This window comes from Prionailurus bengalensis, chromosome D1 (assembly GCF_016509475.1).
Source record: "Prionailurus bengalensis isolate Pbe53 chromosome D1, Fcat_Pben_1.1_paternal_pri, whole genome shotgun sequence".
Lineage (NCBI taxonomy): Eukaryota > Metazoa > Chordata > Mammalia > Carnivora > Felidae > Prionailurus > Prionailurus bengalensis.
Genome location: NC_057346.1, coordinates 65069483 through 65087627, shown reverse-complemented (window position 1 = coordinate 65087627; position 18145 = coordinate 65069483). Strand labels below are relative to the sequence as shown.

Below are 18145 nucleotides of genomic sequence, written 5' to 3'. Positions count from 1 at the left end.
TTGTCTTCAGGATTTTCTTAACAGCAGAGCTTTTATGAACTCATTGCCCTTTCCCTTTGGTGTAAGAACCTCCCAACTGTCTCAGGGAAGAGCGTGAGCCATTGAATCGAGTCTGTGCTGATGTCTCACTGCCCTCCCCACAGAAGTGGGGTGCAGTCCACGTATAAAAGTACAAAAGGTATTAAAGCTGTGGTGAAGAGCACAGTACAGTTGAAAACACGGGGCCCCCTGGGCCCACCCCCTGACATCTGTTCACCACTCTGCTCGCTCCTGTCAGCACCCACGTTCCAAGATGTCCTGCCAGCCCGTCTGGACTCTGCGGGTGGCTGTGCCAGCCCCCCTTGAAGCAGAGACTTGGGGCCCCCACACGTGCCTCTCTGGCCTCTTGGCCATGAAGAAAGTCATCTCCAGTCCTCAGGGTTGGGAGCCGCCAGGAGAGAGTCGTTCAGCAGCTGGTCCTGGCTCAGCATAGTCTGAAAGGACACGGGCCCAAGGGGTAGTTGAACAGGGTTTTGGTCAGGGCTGCCCTGTGGCAGCTACATGGGAAGCAGTGGGACACATTGGTGTGGTCCCATCTGACACTAGCACCCTCTAAGTTCATGAGATCCAGGACCCCCACATATTGAATCAGAACAGACAGCACTATCAAGGATATGCGTTGCTCATACCTTAGAGGTAAAATTGCTATTTCAAGACCACCAAAGGCCTACTAGTGGTAATGAGGGCAAGGTTGGGTGCGTTCATTTCAGCGTATGAGCCAAAAAAAAAAAAAAAAAAAAGTTAAATAAAAATGGTCCCATTTGGATTCAGGGAGATCACCCTGCCTCCCCCTCTACTTCAGTCTTGCCCTTGGATACAGCCTTCTTAATGTGCCTCGATAGATAAGTGAAGGACAGTGACAGGAGCCTCAACATGGACAGATGATACACTAGTGGCCTCAGTGATGGGACAATCCAGGGACTAATGGGCAGTTGAAGGCACAGGGCCTCAAAAATGTGAATCTTCGCTGTGGATGGTCTTTTACTGCCAGCTCTAGCCTGCCTACAAAGAGGATATTATGAGCTCTGCTTTACAGATAACTAAGCTGGGGTGTGGAGAGAGAATGCCTTGCCTGAGGTTCCAGAGTTAGTAGGAGGCAAAGCAGGGCCTTGAACCAGATTGGCCTCACTCCAAAGTGGCTCGCTCCTCCCCAACACCATGCTGCCTCCCTGTGATACAGCTTGTCCTCATGAGGCACATCAGGACATGTCCACATGCCCATGATGTCCACAAAGTCAGAAGCCTGACAGGAAATACATGTGTCAAGGGTGGAGAGGGCAGAACAGTGTCCAGCAGGTCTGAGATGAGGCCCGGGCACCAGGCTGATAGGCAGGTGACCCAGAACTGCCGAGCACTGTGGTTTCCTCACCAGCCCTGAGCCTGGGAAGACGACTGAAACCCGGCACACTTCAGCTGGTTTCAGCTCAGGGCCCAGGACCTGTCTCAGTGCCCCTAGCAACTCAAGGCCCAGCTCAAGGCCCAGCAGCAGGCCCATGGAGAAGCTTCTGGGCTGCTTTCTACCACAGAGCTGGCTCCAGCTCAGGCCACCATGCCTAGCACCATCCTGCGGATTCCTGGCAGAGGCACTGATGACACAGGTTCAGGGTGGGGTGGGGGTCTCAGGCCTTGTGCACCACTGTACCAAACTCACGGGGCCACCCCGGCACCTGTCCTGCTGTGGAGAGAGGGGTCAGAATCCTACCGTGAGACGGTGAATGTCTTGGGAGAGGAGCCCTATCTGCGTCACAGTGCCTTCCGAAGGCGCCATCTGTAAAATGGGCGGCAGCCTGGTCAACACACGTGGACTCAGCTTGTGATTCACAGAGATGGCATGCAAGTCCTGTCCTGGGGGAGTGGGTGAGGAGAGGGCCAGGCCTGAGGAGTGGCAGGTGGGCAGAGCACATGCTGTTTCTGTCCCTGGGAAGGGCAGGGCTTCTGGTCTCCCACACAGCCGTGCGCACACACTCCTTTGGGCCACGCCAGCACCGGCACTGGGGGCACACGGGAAGAGGGCACAGATGGCCTGTGAGAAGCAGCCCTTCCCTTCCGCACATGCTCAGTGCTCCAGCTAGCTCCAGGAGCAGGGAGCGGCAGGGATGAAGGCCTCGGGATGCCGAATACAATCACAATTTCCGGTGCCAATGGGACCCTGGACAGGTACAGGTGGGCACCTTCAGGGAGCTGCTCATAGACCTTCCTCACTACCAGGGGCCTCCCTCGACCCCTCCTCCTCAGGTAATGCTGGTCTGCTCCTTCCTTAAGCCTAGTTAGACACCATAGATCTAGAAGCATCCTCTGAGGGATTTAAGTACAACCCTTCATTTTCTAGGTGGGAAAATTGAGGCCCACAAAGGGATACAGGCCTTGCCTGAGGCTGCACAGAGATCTAGTGATCTAATTCCATGTGGGGTTTGTGAACAGGCACATGCAGAGATTCTCTCACCAGAAGACTACAGGAAAAAAGGACCTAAGCCTGCCCTGGGGCTCTATGACAGCAAGGTCCAGGTACCCGTCCTAAGGAGCACCTGTCATTTAGTGTCCTGGGTACTGGGATCAAGCACCAGCCATGCCAGCTGGAGAGTTTGTCCAGTTCTCACTGGTTGACTTCAGTGAGGGGGGCGGGGGGACGGCGGCAGGAGGTCATGGCCTGTGGTCATCAGCCATCCCTGGGGCTGCTGGTAGTTTCAGAAGCAAATCTTGGCATTGTCTCCATCTGGGACAGAAGCAGAGTGCCCTCAGTGGGACCATCAAGCCCTGCCCCTGCCGCCAGACAGTTACGATGCCACTGTTATTCTGCAGACGAGGTCCAGGGGACCCGGCAGGGCCAAAACCTGCCCCAGGGCAAACTGGAATCTCATGAGCAGGAATCCAGACTGGCAAGATGTGTCTTTCCCTCAGTCCCCGTCCAGACAAGGCCCATCTGGAAGAGCCATTATCAGTTAGCCAGACTCTAAATCAGGAGGACAGGGCTGTTCCATTTCTGCCAACAGACAGACCATCCCCCACGCTTGGTTATGGGCCCAGCCAGGCCAATAACAGAGAAGCTGACAAACCACACAAAAGAAAAGAGGCTGTTATCAGCGAGGCCACTTTCTTGTCTCCCCCCCTCCCCCCAGGTGGCTCATGCCTCTGAAACAGAAACCAACTTTGGGGTCTGCATGACAGATGTGACCTACAGTCAGCACAAGGCTTTCCATGGCTTCATAGAGGGAGGTGGGTGGAGCCTGAAGTGAAGAGGCCATGGACCCCTCTGAAGAATACGGGGTCCCTCCTTGCTCCAGCCCCCTTGTCCATGACACTTAGCAAAGGCCGAGTGCACCTGGCCAAGGACTGGCACGGTGCCACCAGCTCTCAGGCCATGCCGTACACAGCACTCCCTCTCCAGCTGTGCCCAGCTCTCATCCCCCAGTGAGGTTAGAGCTACACGGCCCTGTTTGCTTTCTACATAAATATTGTTTTTATTACCAGAAAGAAGCGACCACCTCTGTATTAAGGCACAACACAGTTACACCATCACTGTGGCAGCAATCCCTGCTGCTGTCCCTTGGATCTCAGCCAAGACTCTGTGGCCACAGGCCTAAGGCACTTGAGATCGCCCCTCAACTGGAAGCACAGTGGAGGGCCCGAGAGCCAAGCCTCTGGGAATCATCTGTGACCTCTGGACCAGTGTCCAAGTTCGTGTGTTTCCACCGGTGCTGAACATGGCCATTAAGAATTACAAAAATATACAAGCATCTTTGTGTCTTTCCTCCCGAGTCCACCTCTGGCAACAGTCCCCAAAGCCTGGCCCCTTAGCAAAAGTGCAACTCCGTACCCTGGCCACCCTCAGAGTTCAAAGACACTGGCCTGGGGTACACAACAGCTGGAATGTTCTCTGCAAGGCATGCACAGGTGCAGGGGGTGAGGTGCAGTTATATGGTGACACACACAGTGTTACTGTGAAGTTCTCGGGTGCACAGAGAAGACAGGTAACAAGGCCATCAGCTAATCTGTCCCACCTGGTCCAGCCCATCCAGTTCAGGGGCATCGAGGGGGCTGAGGGCCCGGTAGCCACTGTAGACCCTGTGACTGTCACCAGCACTGTCGCTGGGCTCCATTGGGCAAATGTAGTCTGTCGATTCATCGAATTTCTTTTTTCTTATGTTTCCAAAATGTGAAAATCCCAGTTTCCTTGGCTAAAACACAACAAATGCGAGATTATCAAGTCAGTGTGCAGACAGGACTCACAATATGGTTAAGAGCTGGCCCATGAGGAAAGGAATGAGGCAAACTACTTCTAGAAAAATTCTCAACAAAATAGAGCTCCCGGCTAGGGACAGGCAACAGGTAAATAATCTCGAACGAGGAAGGAGAATCTTGCTCCTTCAAGACTGTGTGCAAGAAACCCAGGTCCTGCTGTCCCATGAGTGACATTCTACTTCCCCCCGGGGGTGGGGAGGCGCCTAGGAGCTTCTAGAGGGTGCTGAGGCGGAGGACCCGTCTCACACAGCTGCTGCATCAGCTGCTCGCAGAGCCCCCTGCCCTGGGGAGGCCATGCTGGAGAGCCCCAGGTGGCCCTTCCTGCTTGCTCTAGCTTCACCCAGTGCTACTTCTGCTGGTATCCCCCAGACACACTTCTGGTCCTGCTCCCTTGGGGAAGGAGGTCTGTGCATGACTTGTAGCTAAATCTAGGCATCACCGTGCTGCTGCGGACAGGGCCAGCCTGGCCTCCAGAGATTCTGTCTGTGGATCTGCAGTCTAATAAGGACACGGTCTGAGGACAGTGCGGCTCAGGCAGTTTCTAACCGGCTTTGTGAGATTCAGAGACCCCCAGTGAGTGGTGCTGGTGCCTGCATAATCTCTGGCCCCCTGGACCGCTGTGTGTTGGCCACCTCCACAGCACAGGCAATCACGGCCAGTTGTGAACAGGAGCGCTCCCTGTGTTGGCAGGACAGCTGTTGTTCTTCTTTTTTAATGGTTTTATTTATTTGGTGGCAGGGAGGGGAAGAGAGGGAAGGGGACAGAGGATCTGAAGCAGGCTCTGTGCTGACAGCAGAGAGCCCGATACGGGGCTCAAACCCATGAACTGTCAGATCATGACCCGAGCCGAAGTCAGATGCTTAACTGACGGAGCCATCCAGGTGCCCCAGGACAGTTCTCAGACCCCATGGCACACAGATGAGCCTGACTGAAGGGAACTCAGAATCATGAACTCATCTACTTGCAAGATGAGTCAAGGTGGCATTGGGGTAGAGGACAAGTGCCAGCTGCTTGAGAAGAGATGCTTCCTGGACATGGTGTCTGTGCAAAGAAAACTGTACTCTCTTCCTTGGACCCGGGTATGGCAGGCAACTGGCCTAACAAACACGGACAAGGACACCGAGCTCTCAGGGCAGGACCCGAGAGAGCCTCCTTGTCCAGGCGGCACACGCTGGTCTGGCTCCAGGCACTGGGCCAAACTCAGTACAACATGGGTGCTAGAAGGCGGGCCCCTGTGACCACCCCAGAGAGGGTCTGGCAACTCACCCGGACTTTGGCTGTGGTGGTCAGTGGTGTGTAAGCCGGGGAGGCCATTTTCTCTCGCTTTTCCTGTTCAGCCTCAGGACCAATCAGGGCATTGAATTTGGTGGTTAGGTGACGTCTGAGGAGCGTCTTCTGCGGTGGAATATTGAGAAGCATAGCCAGGGTGTCCCCAGTGAAGCGGGGCTCCAGGATCTAAGAAGAAAGCACAGACAGAGCCACGCAGTGATGACCACAGATGGCTCCAGGTGGTGACAGTGAGAAACAGGCCTCTGTGGGCCCAGGGGTGCCTCCAGAGCAAGGGCTGAAGCTTATCCACTTGTCCTGTATCCCACTCCCCTCTCTTTTCCTGGCACAGGGCCTGGCTACCACATTTGTTGACTGACAACCTCATTTTCACAGGCCAGCAGAGAGCTGTGACTCTTTGGATAAGATGGTCTCCCAGGGTCCACTCTGACGTCTGAACCATCCCTTCATTTCCCTACTGGCTTTACCACTTGACAGATCTGAGTGACCATCATGATCATATCGTGGCAAGCAGGAAGTTACATTTCGGTGGCCAGCCCCTCACTTCCCCAGCCACTGCATCACTCTAGGTACAGTCTGACATGCAACTCATTTGTCCTTGGAATCCTCTGGGTCTATTGCTACGGAAGTTCTTCCAGAAACCATCCTGTTTCCATGAGGTATGTTAATTCCCAATTGCAAATTATCAAATATTTTGAGATTTCAATTGATGCAAGCAAGGGCTTCAGATGAGCTACCAATATTTTTTACTAGGAATTATGTCTGGCCATTGAGAAATAAGTTTCTGAATAGCCCAGTTTATGCCAAAGCAGGCTAAAGAGCCACTCACAATGAGGCCTCCATGGACACCACTCCCACGAAGATTGGGTGCGTACTCCGCCAGGTCCACAGATCGCAACCACTCCATCACCCTGTGGTTAGACCACTGTACAACTTCTGAAGGAGAAAGGTTACTCTGTGAGAGGGAGAAGGAGAGTGAAAAAGTTAGGTCTAATAGGTCCTACCTGTGGTCTTCTCTGGGGGCCAGCCCCTGCAAATAAGCCTGCCCCAGATGCCTGACCAGAAGGCAGCCCTCATGCCCAGAGACCCAGGCAGCCATCCCAGCCATCCGAGAGCCTTCCCAGTTTCCAAGTAGTAGAGCTCTCACAGAATCTTGCAAGCTCTTCTACACTGAAATATCTGATGGCCCAGAATCCTGAAACTCCCTAATCATCTGGTTAACACTGGGACCAGTAAATGAAGGCATGGAGTCATTCATTCAGTAATTCAACAAAACTTTAAAGAGGACTATCATTTACGAGCCAAGTGTTTAACAGACAAAAGATCTCCATGGCGTGGCCAAATGTTTTAGGGGAACACACATTAAGACGCTTATACCTAAGTGGCATCTTGGTCTTCAGAATGTCCAGCACCGTGCCTGACACACAGAAGGCATCCAAAACATATTTGTATTCGACAAAAATGAAATGGAAGGTAGGGGAAGGAGTTTCTAATCCCTCAGGAAGCAGAGTTAATCTTACAGCAGGGTTATACTAGATCCTAGGAATATAGCAGACAGGGCCCAACAAGCGCTCTGAGGTACATAGAACATTATCAGGCACTTCTCCAGAATGAGGGTTGCTGTGTTTACCTACGTGACTTCTGCTCTAGCAAAACCTGCGCAGGGATCCCCTGTGCACCTGGATTGGAGGTCAGTTAATTTCATATCTGCAAGTAGGGGGATCTGTTCTGAAACATCTGGTTCCTTTTGCCTCTGTCTACTTTGACCCCATCTGTCTGTTTTGCTTTCCCCTCCTTCTCCTTTGCTCCACTTGCTCATCATCTTTGATCACTGCAATGGCTTTGAAAGACTTGCTGTTATCGCCTCTAGCCCTGAGCATGTGTCCCCCCAAGAGCGGTGGGAGCTTGGAGGTCTAATGTCCGTTGTGGGACACAAAATGCAAGCAACGGGTATTTGGGGCACCATGTGGCACTAGCAAAGGGAAGAATCTTAAGCGCCCTGTTCCGAAAGGCAGCCATGTTGCGCTGAGGTCATTCTTGTTTTCTCACACCCAATCGTGCACGTGTCCTGACTCAGGGTTACTGGGATAGGTACTGTCCTACCCTTACCTCATCAGCTGGCCGCCGGTGTAGGCAGTGGGGGTTGAACTTATTGACATGTAGCACATGAATGGCACACTTGATGCTGAGATGATGTAGTTGGCTCGTGACTTTTAAGAAGAGGAGATCATTCTGGAAGAGAAATGTTTTGGTTAATAAACCCGAGTTTCCAAAATGACTAAGATCCTTCAGTTTCCTTCCCAGACCACACACAGACAAGTCTACCACATCTCAGGAAGGGGCATGTGGACACAGCAGCTTTTCGTAGCATGGTGTTCATACTCTGCTACTTCCGACCTCTTCTGTGATGAACAATACTATTTAAAGACCCTAAGAATATGAGGGAGGAGGTGGAATCAGGTTTAAAATAACTGCTGTGGGGATACCTGCGCTGAGTGCTTGCAGGGACAACTGAAACACTGAAAGGGAAAATCCTCACCACAGTCAGATATTGTAGCATTCGCCCATCAACTCTGGATTCATGAAATTGATCTTTGTATTGGGGTAAGCCAATATCATCAAGCCAACCTACAGAAACCAGAAGAAATGGGTGTGTTAGGGCTCCTAAGAATGGGAGACTATACACGCAAATAAATAAATAAAAAGCAACAAATCATCATCTTGAAGTGCAGCTGTATTCCCCATAAGGTTTAGTAATCTACGTGCCTTTCCCAAGTAGACTGCAGTCTGTGAGCCACATACTCCCAGGGAAATGCTTTTTTACCCTTAGGAGCTGCTGGAAACATATTACATCTACTGCCTGTCCTTACGTGTCACCCAGATGTGGTCGAGCAGTGCGGACTTCTCCTCCTGCTTGGTGTTGATGGCTTTCACTGCTAAAACCAGCTTCTTCCGGTGCAGAGGTTGCTTAATTCCTAACTCCTGAAATTGAAAGATGAAGACAGATATGAAATTCCAGCTGGCAGTTTGACCCTCAGAGGGCGTCATGGAAGTCCACCTGGGGACCCCTGCACAGTGCAGGGGATCAACCTGCAGTGACAGAGGAAATCTCAGCCTCTTCCACCCACCCTCGTGTGTGTGTGTGTAAGGGCAGGGGATAGAGAAGTGGGGGCCTCACCTCCCCAGACATTGGTTTGAGGAGAAATGGGAACCTCCTTCCCAGGGCTCAGCCCTTACCTTTTCCATGTCCTGAGGGGTAGCTGACAGTAAAGTGTGGCCAGAAGTCACCCACTGCCTGGCAAAGATCACGTACTGACCCAGGCCGAAGTCCTCCAGCCACGCACACACACGCTCTGTGCTCCACTGGGCAAAGGGGGCACCGGCGTCACTGGGAAGCAGGAAGACAACATGTCCCTGTTAGTGGGAGAGCCGGAGGCTGCATCTGAACACAATGGAGCCACATAAAAAAGGGAACTAGGTTTTAAACCATCCCAACATGGGGTCTAGTTGTACAAAATTCCACTATAATTCTCATTTGCGGTAGACTCTAGAGTTTCCTTTGATAACACCTGGTCTGAATTTCAAGTCTGCAGTGACTGTCAGCAGGGGCCAGTTCTGCGATCCCCAGGAGGCTGTGTTTAATCGCCATCCGTCCACTTACTGGGCACCGTGTGCCACAAGCCCAGAGTCATGCTCCATTTGGAGGACGATCTACAACCAATCATGTTATTGACAAGATTTTTGTGCATCAACAGTGTTTTTAGGGAAATGTATAGAAAACTAGGAGAAGGGGGTCAGTTCTCTAACATTAAAAAAAAAAAACAACAACATTAAAAACAACTTCCAAACAACTAATCCTTTCTTAATGAAACACTAGGGACATTCACATTAAAGTCAATAAAAATAATGTTTTTAATCAGGACTAATCACACTGGTCTGAGAGTGCAGCCAGTTCAGGAAGAGAGAGAAAGGAGGATACAAAGTAGAAGGAAAAGCAAGCCACTCTTCTCAGATGAGGTAACTGCCTACCTGGAAAATCTAAGAGGACTCAGTAAGGTGGCTACTTATAAGACACATACATAGTATTTATGGGACTTACAAAATCCGTAGCACAGATACTAACATTTCTCTTAAGGTAATTTAAAAGTCCCACTTATAGTAACCAGAATGCTAAAATGTCCAGGAGTTGCTTTTACAAGCAATGTGTATGTGTTGTGTGCTGATGGGGGGGGGGGGGGCAGTGCAGGGAGAGGTGGCGACTGTAACACTCAACTGAGCAGCATCGAGTCATGAATAAATGAAGAGCTAGCTCGTGTTCCTAGACAGGATGACTGGGTATTACAAAGCCATCAGTTCTTAAAGACATTAATTTTTCATTTAAAGTGTGACTATAATGGTACACTCAAAACCTCAATGGAGTCTGGGGTGAGGGAGGTTGACAAAGCGACTCTTATGTTCATTGGGAAAAAACGAAGCAGGATTTATGGAATGTAGAAAACCGGAGAGCCTGTAAGGTTCCTTCCAGAAAAGTACCCCCAACACACTGGTTAAAAAAAAAAAAAAAAAAAAAAAATATATATATATATATTTGAATGCCTGGCTGAGTTATTCTTAAAGTGAAAGAGTTAGAAGACCAAAATGACAAGAAAATGTGATTCTAGGTGCCTTGGAGTAAATGCCAGACAACTGGGAGTCTGGAACCTGGATTGTAATGGGACACGAGTAGGTATAGATCCAGGTTTTGTGAGACCTAGAACTTACAAAATTTGGGGGGCCCTCTAAGAAAAGTACAAAATTTGAGTATGGAATTGGGGACCAATTCTCATTTAGGATGAGAAATCACAGAAAAATTATAAATTTAATGAAACTGAAAACCATTATGAAATCTAGACATATTTTTATTAATTCCTTTATGAGTTTGTTACCTTTGTCGATATATTCCATCCCATAAAAATCAAGAAATTTTCAGTTTTCCAGTGTGCTCATATGACTCACTTTATAGGAACAATAATCTAGGAAACTATTCACGGATTTTGTTTGGAATTTATCTTTTGCTTTCAACGAATTACCGCTTTTGGTATGATCTGGAATTTTGTTGTTGTTTATTGTTAATGTGAGAATACTTTCAATTTCAAATGTGCATTTTATCACTTTTATTTCACATTCTATTAGTTTTTTATTGCATTCCTTTTCTGGTTTCTGGAAATTGGTAAAAATGGGTATTCGATATACCAGAGGAATATTTCAGTTCTGAAGGAAAAATAAGTGTTTTTGAGATAATTTGAAAATCTTGGTCTTGTACACATGTTCAGAACCTTCTAAAAATCTGGTGCTTGTCTTCAGCAGAATTCCCATGTCCCTCTTTGTAAATGGTCTCCACCCTCCCACCCCTGGGTTGTTCTCACAGTAGCAGACCCTGATTCTTCTTCACCTTCTTCCCCCTTCCCAGCCCTGCCCCCACCCCAGGTTCTCTCAGTTCCGGGGTCGCCCAGGGCCTTAGCTGAACAAACTTTTAAGTCATTTAGAGAGGACAGAGAAGGTACCTTTCAGACACAGCCAAATCCCTTGCTTTACTGACATGTTCCTAAACATCTTTCCAAATCGCAGTTAAAACGATGTAACAAGTTATCAGATATGCCTTCCCCGTGAAAGAGGGAGAACATATGAAGTATAAGCTTCGTTAGTGCATTTCTGCCTAGACAGAACTTCTCTTTTCCCTAAGTGTCCAAGAGAACTGAATCCCTTGCCTGGGATTTTGCAGATCTAACAACTGGAAAAAGTTTTCACAGAATAGCTTCTGGTTTTATACATCTGAAATGTTTCTTTTCCACCACCCCATCCTTCTGATACTGAGTGCCAAAGGACACATTTATACTGGGACTCAATCTCCAACTCTGCCTTTTTATATCAGAGTGCACGTTCATACTGGGACATGATCTCCAACTGTGCGTCTTTGTATCAGAGTGCTGGGCAAACTGGCACATTGGGAAGTAGCAGTAATCCTGGAGCCATTTTTATATTGGACAGCTAGTCAACTAAACATGAAGTGAGTGCAAACCACATACGCACATCCCAACAAATCCAAACTAAATGGATACCCAAAACTCAACTTTCCCTTAGCCAGGTCCCCAAAATGCCCATGCTGCTCCAACGTCATTTGACAGAAGGCAATATGTAGACAATGGGAAGGTTGGAGTTGAGTTGGCAGTCCCAAACTGGACGTGTTAAAATACCTTAGGAAAATTTTGTGAAACCCATGGCAACACCAGCACATTGACTAGACTCTCTCTAGATACTAGAAGACACTCAGGTGCAAGTAAAGGACCTTGAAGCTAAGGCTTTCTCACATTCAGGATAAACCGGACACTGACCATGAATACAGGAGAAAGGCAATAAAATAGTCTGATTAGAAACCCTCATAAAGCTACAGTTTCAAAGGGCAGTAGACTCAGGAGACCAACTCAGAAAATCCCTGCACAAAGATGAGATCCAACCATGTGATGGAGTCTGCCTGACTTATACATTACACACTGCTGCTTTTTCTTGGAAAAATAAAATTACCTTTCACCACATACCAAAATAAATCCCTAAGAGAAGATGTGAACACAGTTTTTTGCTCAGTTAAGCATCTGACTTCAGCCCAGGTCATGATCTCGGTTCGTAGGTTGACAGCATGGAGCCTGCTTGGGATTTTTTCTCTCTCCCTCTCTCTCTGCCCTTCCTGACTTACCCTTTTTCTCTCTCACTCAAAATAAATAAATAAACTTGAAAAACAAATCGTCAAAAACATTTAACATGGAAGAAACCACAAAGGAAAAGTTCACAAACCTCAGTTTAAACATAAAAATTCCATATATCAAACTGTCAGAGAATAAAGTAAAATTCTGCGAGAAGCCTAAAAAATAATTTATCACAATGAGACATAGCTTAATATCTTAATATAGAGAGAGCAGACAGAAATTTGTCAGACAGACACTAACAAAAACGGGCAAAAAAATGCAGACAGCTCAAGAAAAATGACAAACATATGCAAACGAAATTAACAATAAAAATGTAGTATTTTGTGGGTGTGACAGGCACCCTCTATAGCAGTGCCTCCTGGGATGCAAATCAGTAAAACCTGATACCAGAGGAAAAAAGACAATAAAATTCCTTCTTCTATAACCTCAGAGAGGAGTCCTATAAAGTGTCACTATCAAATATGATACTTAAAAAAGAAATATTTCATTAGGAAAAGAAAGAGATTGGGGCTGGAGACTTGCTGTAACAAAGTGTTTTTCCTACAGGGATATTGTTGGCGATATTTTATAAGGCTATACCGAAACATCTATAAATACCAGCGGACCTTAGCTTCTATCAAGTTTCTGCTTCAGAGTAATAAAGTTCTTTCTTTTCTACCGGCCAACACATGTTGTTACCACCAGCACTGGTAGCATAAATGCAGCAATCTCCTCAGGACGTCATTTTCTTTCCCTTCATCATCACTGTTCCGGTTAACAAAGCACAAAGACATTCAAACAAAGCAGCTCTGTGGGTGGAAATGCCATTTTTCCTTCAGCAGAGAAAGTTCCTGACTTCGGTTACCCCATCCCAAAATGGTTGCCCAGAATGGCAAAATGGGCCCCCTAACTATGCAGTCCTATGTTAAGAAAAAAGGGCTGAAGGGTCTTAGAAAATTTCTTCTACCCCTGCCAGTGATTTCCCTTCAAGAATCAACCCTAAAGAAATTGCCAGATTTGGAGCCAAGGTTCATCATTCAACCTTACTGCAGATTGTTTTTTCATCTCTGAAGAATCAAAGATGTTGAAGTCTACATTTAAAAATTGCTAGTACATTGGAATGCTCTTGGAACGTGTAAGCTTTCTCTGGCTCACTTTTTAAGGGCTGTGAATTGGTCTCTGCCTTCTCAAACCACGTCCTTAGATTCTCCTGCCTTGGAAAGCTAGCATTTACTGAGCATTTACATTTGATTAGAAGGGTAAACACCAACACCCTGATCCTCAGAGAGCAGAAACAAGTCTACACACCCTCACACTTCTCTGCAAGGCACCTGGAGAAGACGTCTGAGGACGCCACCAAAGTGCGAGTGGATGTGGAAAGGCCCCGTGTGCACTTGCAAAGCCTATAGAAGCCTGAGGGTGGCAGGGTGGGGGGAGTGTGCATTGGTGGGTTCCCTTCCTTGGGGGTACAGGTCTGCCAACAACATGATGCTTTAGGGAAACGTTCTTTGCTCATCATTGGGATCTAGGCTGTATTGTTTCTGAGAATTGATATCTGAGTTGTGCACATCTTACCACCTGCACTCAGCATTGGTGTGTGGTAATCTCAGAGGGATTAAATATGAGAGTTAATGTTACTTTTCACTGGTCAGATTTAAAATGGCACAATCCAGTCTTGAGGAAGGCCCCCAGAGGCCTGATCTTGGCCAAATAACTCAGACTTTAGGAGAACATTGCTGGAGACAATACACTGTAGAAATTGTCTGCTGGGAACAGAGGATATGGGAAGGGATTTTCCAAAAACACAGGAGTAAAGATTTGCCTGGGCAGATCTGAAGGGGGGCATGCTTTCTCAGAATAGGGTGACCTAAGGAAAGGGGGTAAAGCTAGTAACTGGAGGGTATCTACTAGGGCAGTCCAGGAAAAGTGTAACTTCTTTTAATGCTTTTTCATTTGGGCACGATGGAAGAGTCATGTGAAAGTTCCCATTTTGATTCCAGTGCCCCATCCCCTCTGCAACCCCCTTTAGCTAACACCCTTCAGCAAACTGCGGTGCTTTGTCTTAGGAGGGATAATGGCAACAGGCCAACACCCTCCTGTGGAGGTCTGTGTGGGAGGGGGACTGACCCAGAGAAGGGTGGGAGACAACGCCCTTTCTCAGATTTCCTAGAAAAAGTGGACCCATGAATGGCAGACCACTGATGCTTGGGTTAGATGGGCAGTGGTGCATGTGATCCTCATAAGAACTTTAAGAAAATACTTCTTTTTACCTCTCACTTCACAAATGAGGAAAATGAGGCAGAGAGAGGTTATATAACCTGGTTGAAGGCTCACAGCTAGGAAGTGGTTGAGCACATTCCAACTTGGGTCTATAATTCCAGAATCTGTGCTCTCAATGGCTGCACCAGTGTGCAAGGCACAGAGCTGCTGAGGTCCTCAGGGAGCCCGGAGAGCCCCCACCAGCCACCTTGGTTTTGTAGGGAGCCTTTTGCCTTTACCTTAGTGTACCTGTAAAACATGAGCAATGTCTACTCGTGCCAAGTGGGAAAGGTTGAGAAGTTTTGCACTAGAAACTCCTGCCTTCCACCTCTGGAGCATTCAGCACCCCCTTCCCACTCCACCCTGGAGGGAGGTTTACCTTTTCTGACCCTTGGAGTCTCTGGTCCTAGAAAGCCTTGGCCCTGCGGTTGCCCGGAGCCCACCGCGTCGAAACTCTGCCATCCCCGGAGCATCAGTGTTGAAATTTCCTGACTGAGTTCTTCGGATTCTATGTGGAGAAGAATCCATGGAGACTGTCAGGAACGGCCTGAGAGCATGCAGCCAGTGTACCAGCCCCCTACACAGGGCCACAGCAGCTGGACCCAGGACTCTCCACAGCACTTGTCCCCAGTGCCTCCCCAGAGGTTAAGGATCATGACTTGTGACAGCTCCCCAGACCCAACCTCCATTTTAATTCTGCCTCTGGGTTTCAGGGCACACCATGTGGAGTCAAAGTGAGGAATGATGCTTGGTAGGAGGCCCCAGTTTCTGCCTCATTTCACAGACTGAGTCAACTGGGACGGCAAATCTTTCTTAAGACACAGACTGACCCCTCAGAAAAAAGAAATTGGTCTCATCCAAGTGTCTCTCCCAAAGTACATTGTAGCGTAAACTACAGAGAATGCACTCAGGGTTTGTGGGACAGACAGATGCCTGGAATGAAGGACATGTAAGGCAACTGCTACATTTAATGAGTGCTTTCATAGTTCTCCTCCTCCGGGGGCCTACAAGATAACTCAAATCCTTCTAATGACCATTCTGTTTTTACTGCTGTTTCAACATCTGATTAAACAGGGGGTTATGCAGTTCTTTGCCCATTCAAGAAGAATGCTAATTCTAAGCAATGTAATTATAATCACCACCACCAACTTACTTTCCCCAGAATTTCCTGATGCCTTTGGGGCTCCGTTTACCATCTGGTGTCAGGGGAGACTGGGGGCTTGAGTCAGTGCCCGATGATGTGGATGAGAGGTCATTGGCCACAGCAGTGTCGTCCCAACCACTTTCTGTGTCTCCTGAGATGGGAAGAACAGAATAGTGTATCAATGAGAGGAAGGAACGGGTCCTCTGGAGACCTCCTCCCCAGGCCCGGGCCATCCTTCAGTGGGAGTGGGGAAGAGTCTGCCCTGCTCTGCCTTCAGGGAAGCACTTTACATCCAGATCTCAGAGACCAGCAGGGGGATCAGGCACACTCCAGGTTCTCTGAGGACTGGCGAAGTTAACATTTCAAATTTGGGTGAGCTAATGTCTTCAAGTGCTAAAGGTTTTGGGGGTCCAAGTACTTATGGATAACTCCAACAAGGAGCTTCCTCTTTTTCCAGGGGGAGATGCGGGAATGCAGGCAGGAGGGGGACGTGGCTGAATGTTCCAGAAGGGGAGGGTGTTAGGGTAGGGAAACTAGGGCATCTCACTCTCCACCTCACCTGGAAGGGTACAGTACCTAATACGGGGGCACTGACACTCCGGCCACGATCTCCAGCCAATCAAGAAGTAGAGAAGCCACATGAAGAAGCAAGAGAGGCCAAAGTCCAGCCCAACAGAGTTATAGGGAAGCAAAGAAATAAACAAAAGAGTCATCGAGCAAGAGAGAAAAACTCAAACAGAAAGAAAAACAATCCCATAAGAAAAGAAGGGGGGAACAGGGCTGAACTTGGCCCACAGGGTCAGTGCAGTGAACGGAGGCCTCACATGAGGGGCCAAATACTCCTGGGGCCACTTCCTGGCAGGCTGAGGTATCCACACACACACAGGGATGGGGGGGACAGTGGCAGGGGCTGATATACTGGGCCACGTGCACCTCTTCTCTTGTGTGGGTGCCAGTCTGATCACTTAGATCAGACTAGAATGGTCCAAAGCCTTTCCAAGTCCAGAGTCTCCGTATTACTAGGACACACTCATTCAAGAGCTTATTTGGAGTTCCTACAGCCAGAGGCAGAACTGGCCAAGGGCAGAAGCTGACACATGGGCTGGCTCAGGGAACAACCAGGAAGGAGAGGTCGGGTAGGGAGAGCTCTGCAGGGACCAGAACGTTCCCTCCTGGGCTCCACTGATCTGTTGTTGTTGAGGAAAGATGGCCTACTCTGCATGAAAAGCAGCAAAGACCTCCATGGTTCCAGGCCCTAAGCACCAAAACGGTACCTGTGGATGGAAATCCTTGCCCATTGGCCACTGACTCCATTTCCCTAAGGAAACACTCTCCCTTGGAAGAGCACATAATATCATCCTAATGGTAATAGGGAGGCTGCAAGAAGAAGGCGGAGACAGGAGAGCAAAGATCAGGATGACAGAGGAGGAGGGGTAGAGTGAGGGACAGGAAGGGTGCAGAAGGGGTCTAGAAGGGAGGGAACAGAGGAATGATGGGATAAGAAGGGCCAAGAAAGGAAGATTGGAAGAGGGAAAATGGGGGTGGGGTGGAGTGCTTGCGGCTGGAAAGAATGGGTGGACTCCCAGCCTGGGTTTCTGGCACTCTACAGTGTTTACCAAAGGAAATAGTGTGCCCAGACAAGGAGTCATTGTCTCAGCAAGTGACGCCACCCAGAGGGACAACTTATCTCGTCCACCCAACCCCCGCTCCCACATTCTCCAACCGTGGGTGCAGGGACCTTGGGCAATAACGGAATGTGCCAAGGCCACTGCTCCAGGGGCCACCAACCCCAGGGCTTGGACACTCACTCAGCCTGAGCAGGCTGCCCCCTGTGGGGTCGGGCTGTGAGGCCATGGGAGTTGACTTGGCAGCCTCTCCATTGGGCGTAGCTCCCGAAAGCTTCCCAGGTAATGTGGGGTATTTGTGCTCTGCCAGAAAAGGGCCGTCCTATTGGAAGGAGAGAAAGAGACATGTTGAGTCAGCTTATCAGGCTCAAAATCAAACCCAGTTAGGAAATCTCTGGATACAGGCACCGCTTGGCTTTCTAAGGGCCATTTTTCACTCAGGTCAACTCAGAGACCTTTCAAAGATCAGTCAGTCCCGGAAAGGGGACCAAAGTTCTGAGAAAGGGCCATGCAATGAGACAGGGACAGAGTCAAGCCCAAATCCAGGGCCGACTGCAGCTGACTCCAAACAAGAAGTGGAAGCATCTTGCAAAGGAGGCCTTTGCCATTTGGCCTAATGCTCGGAGGCTCAACGAATTACAGCCATGAATTATCTTTTGGGTGTTTTGAATATACAAACCCAAATTCTAATAAAAGTATACCTATTACATATATTGATAATACAGATCATATATATTAATTATATCTATATATTACAATAAGTTATCTTGAAAAATAGCAGATTAAGGCAAAGTGAGAAGGTACACACAACTCGGGAGAGAAAACAGATCAGG

General features: G+C 48.7%; 1 protein-coding gene across 7 annotated transcripts in view; it reads right to left on the bottom strand.

Annotated features, from left to right (window-relative positions):
- PPFIBP2 (PPFIA binding protein 2) overlaps positions 1-18145 on the bottom strand; it is a 142862-nt gene continuing 124717 nt past the window's right edge. For 5 of the 7 annotated variants that reach the window (XM_043580544.1, XM_043580545.1, XM_043580551.1 and 2 more), the window contains 13 exons: positions 17496-17634; positions 16264-16296; positions 15697-15838; positions 14923-15051; positions 8803-8953; positions 8436-8547; positions 8105-8193; positions 7675-7797; positions 6395-6520; positions 5545-5733; positions 4038-4214; positions 1742-1807; positions 1-473 (listed from right to left, as the gene is read on the bottom strand). In XM_043580544.1, the coding sequence (XP_043436479.1) occupies positions 402-473; positions 1742-1807; positions 4038-4214; positions 5545-5733; positions 6395-6520; positions 7675-7797; positions 8105-8193; positions 8436-8547; positions 8803-8953; positions 14923-15051; positions 15697-15838; positions 16264-16296; positions 17496-17634 (1548 nt within the window). In that variant the 3' untranslated portion in view covers positions 1-401. The remainder of the gene's footprint in view (positions 474-1741; positions 1808-4037; positions 4215-5544; positions 5734-6394; positions 6521-7674; positions 7798-8104; positions 8194-8435; positions 8548-8802; positions 8954-14922; positions 15052-15696; positions 15839-16263; positions 16297-17495; positions 17635-18145) is intronic. The other 2 variants (XM_043580546.1, XM_043580549.1) reach the window with 1 other exon arrangement.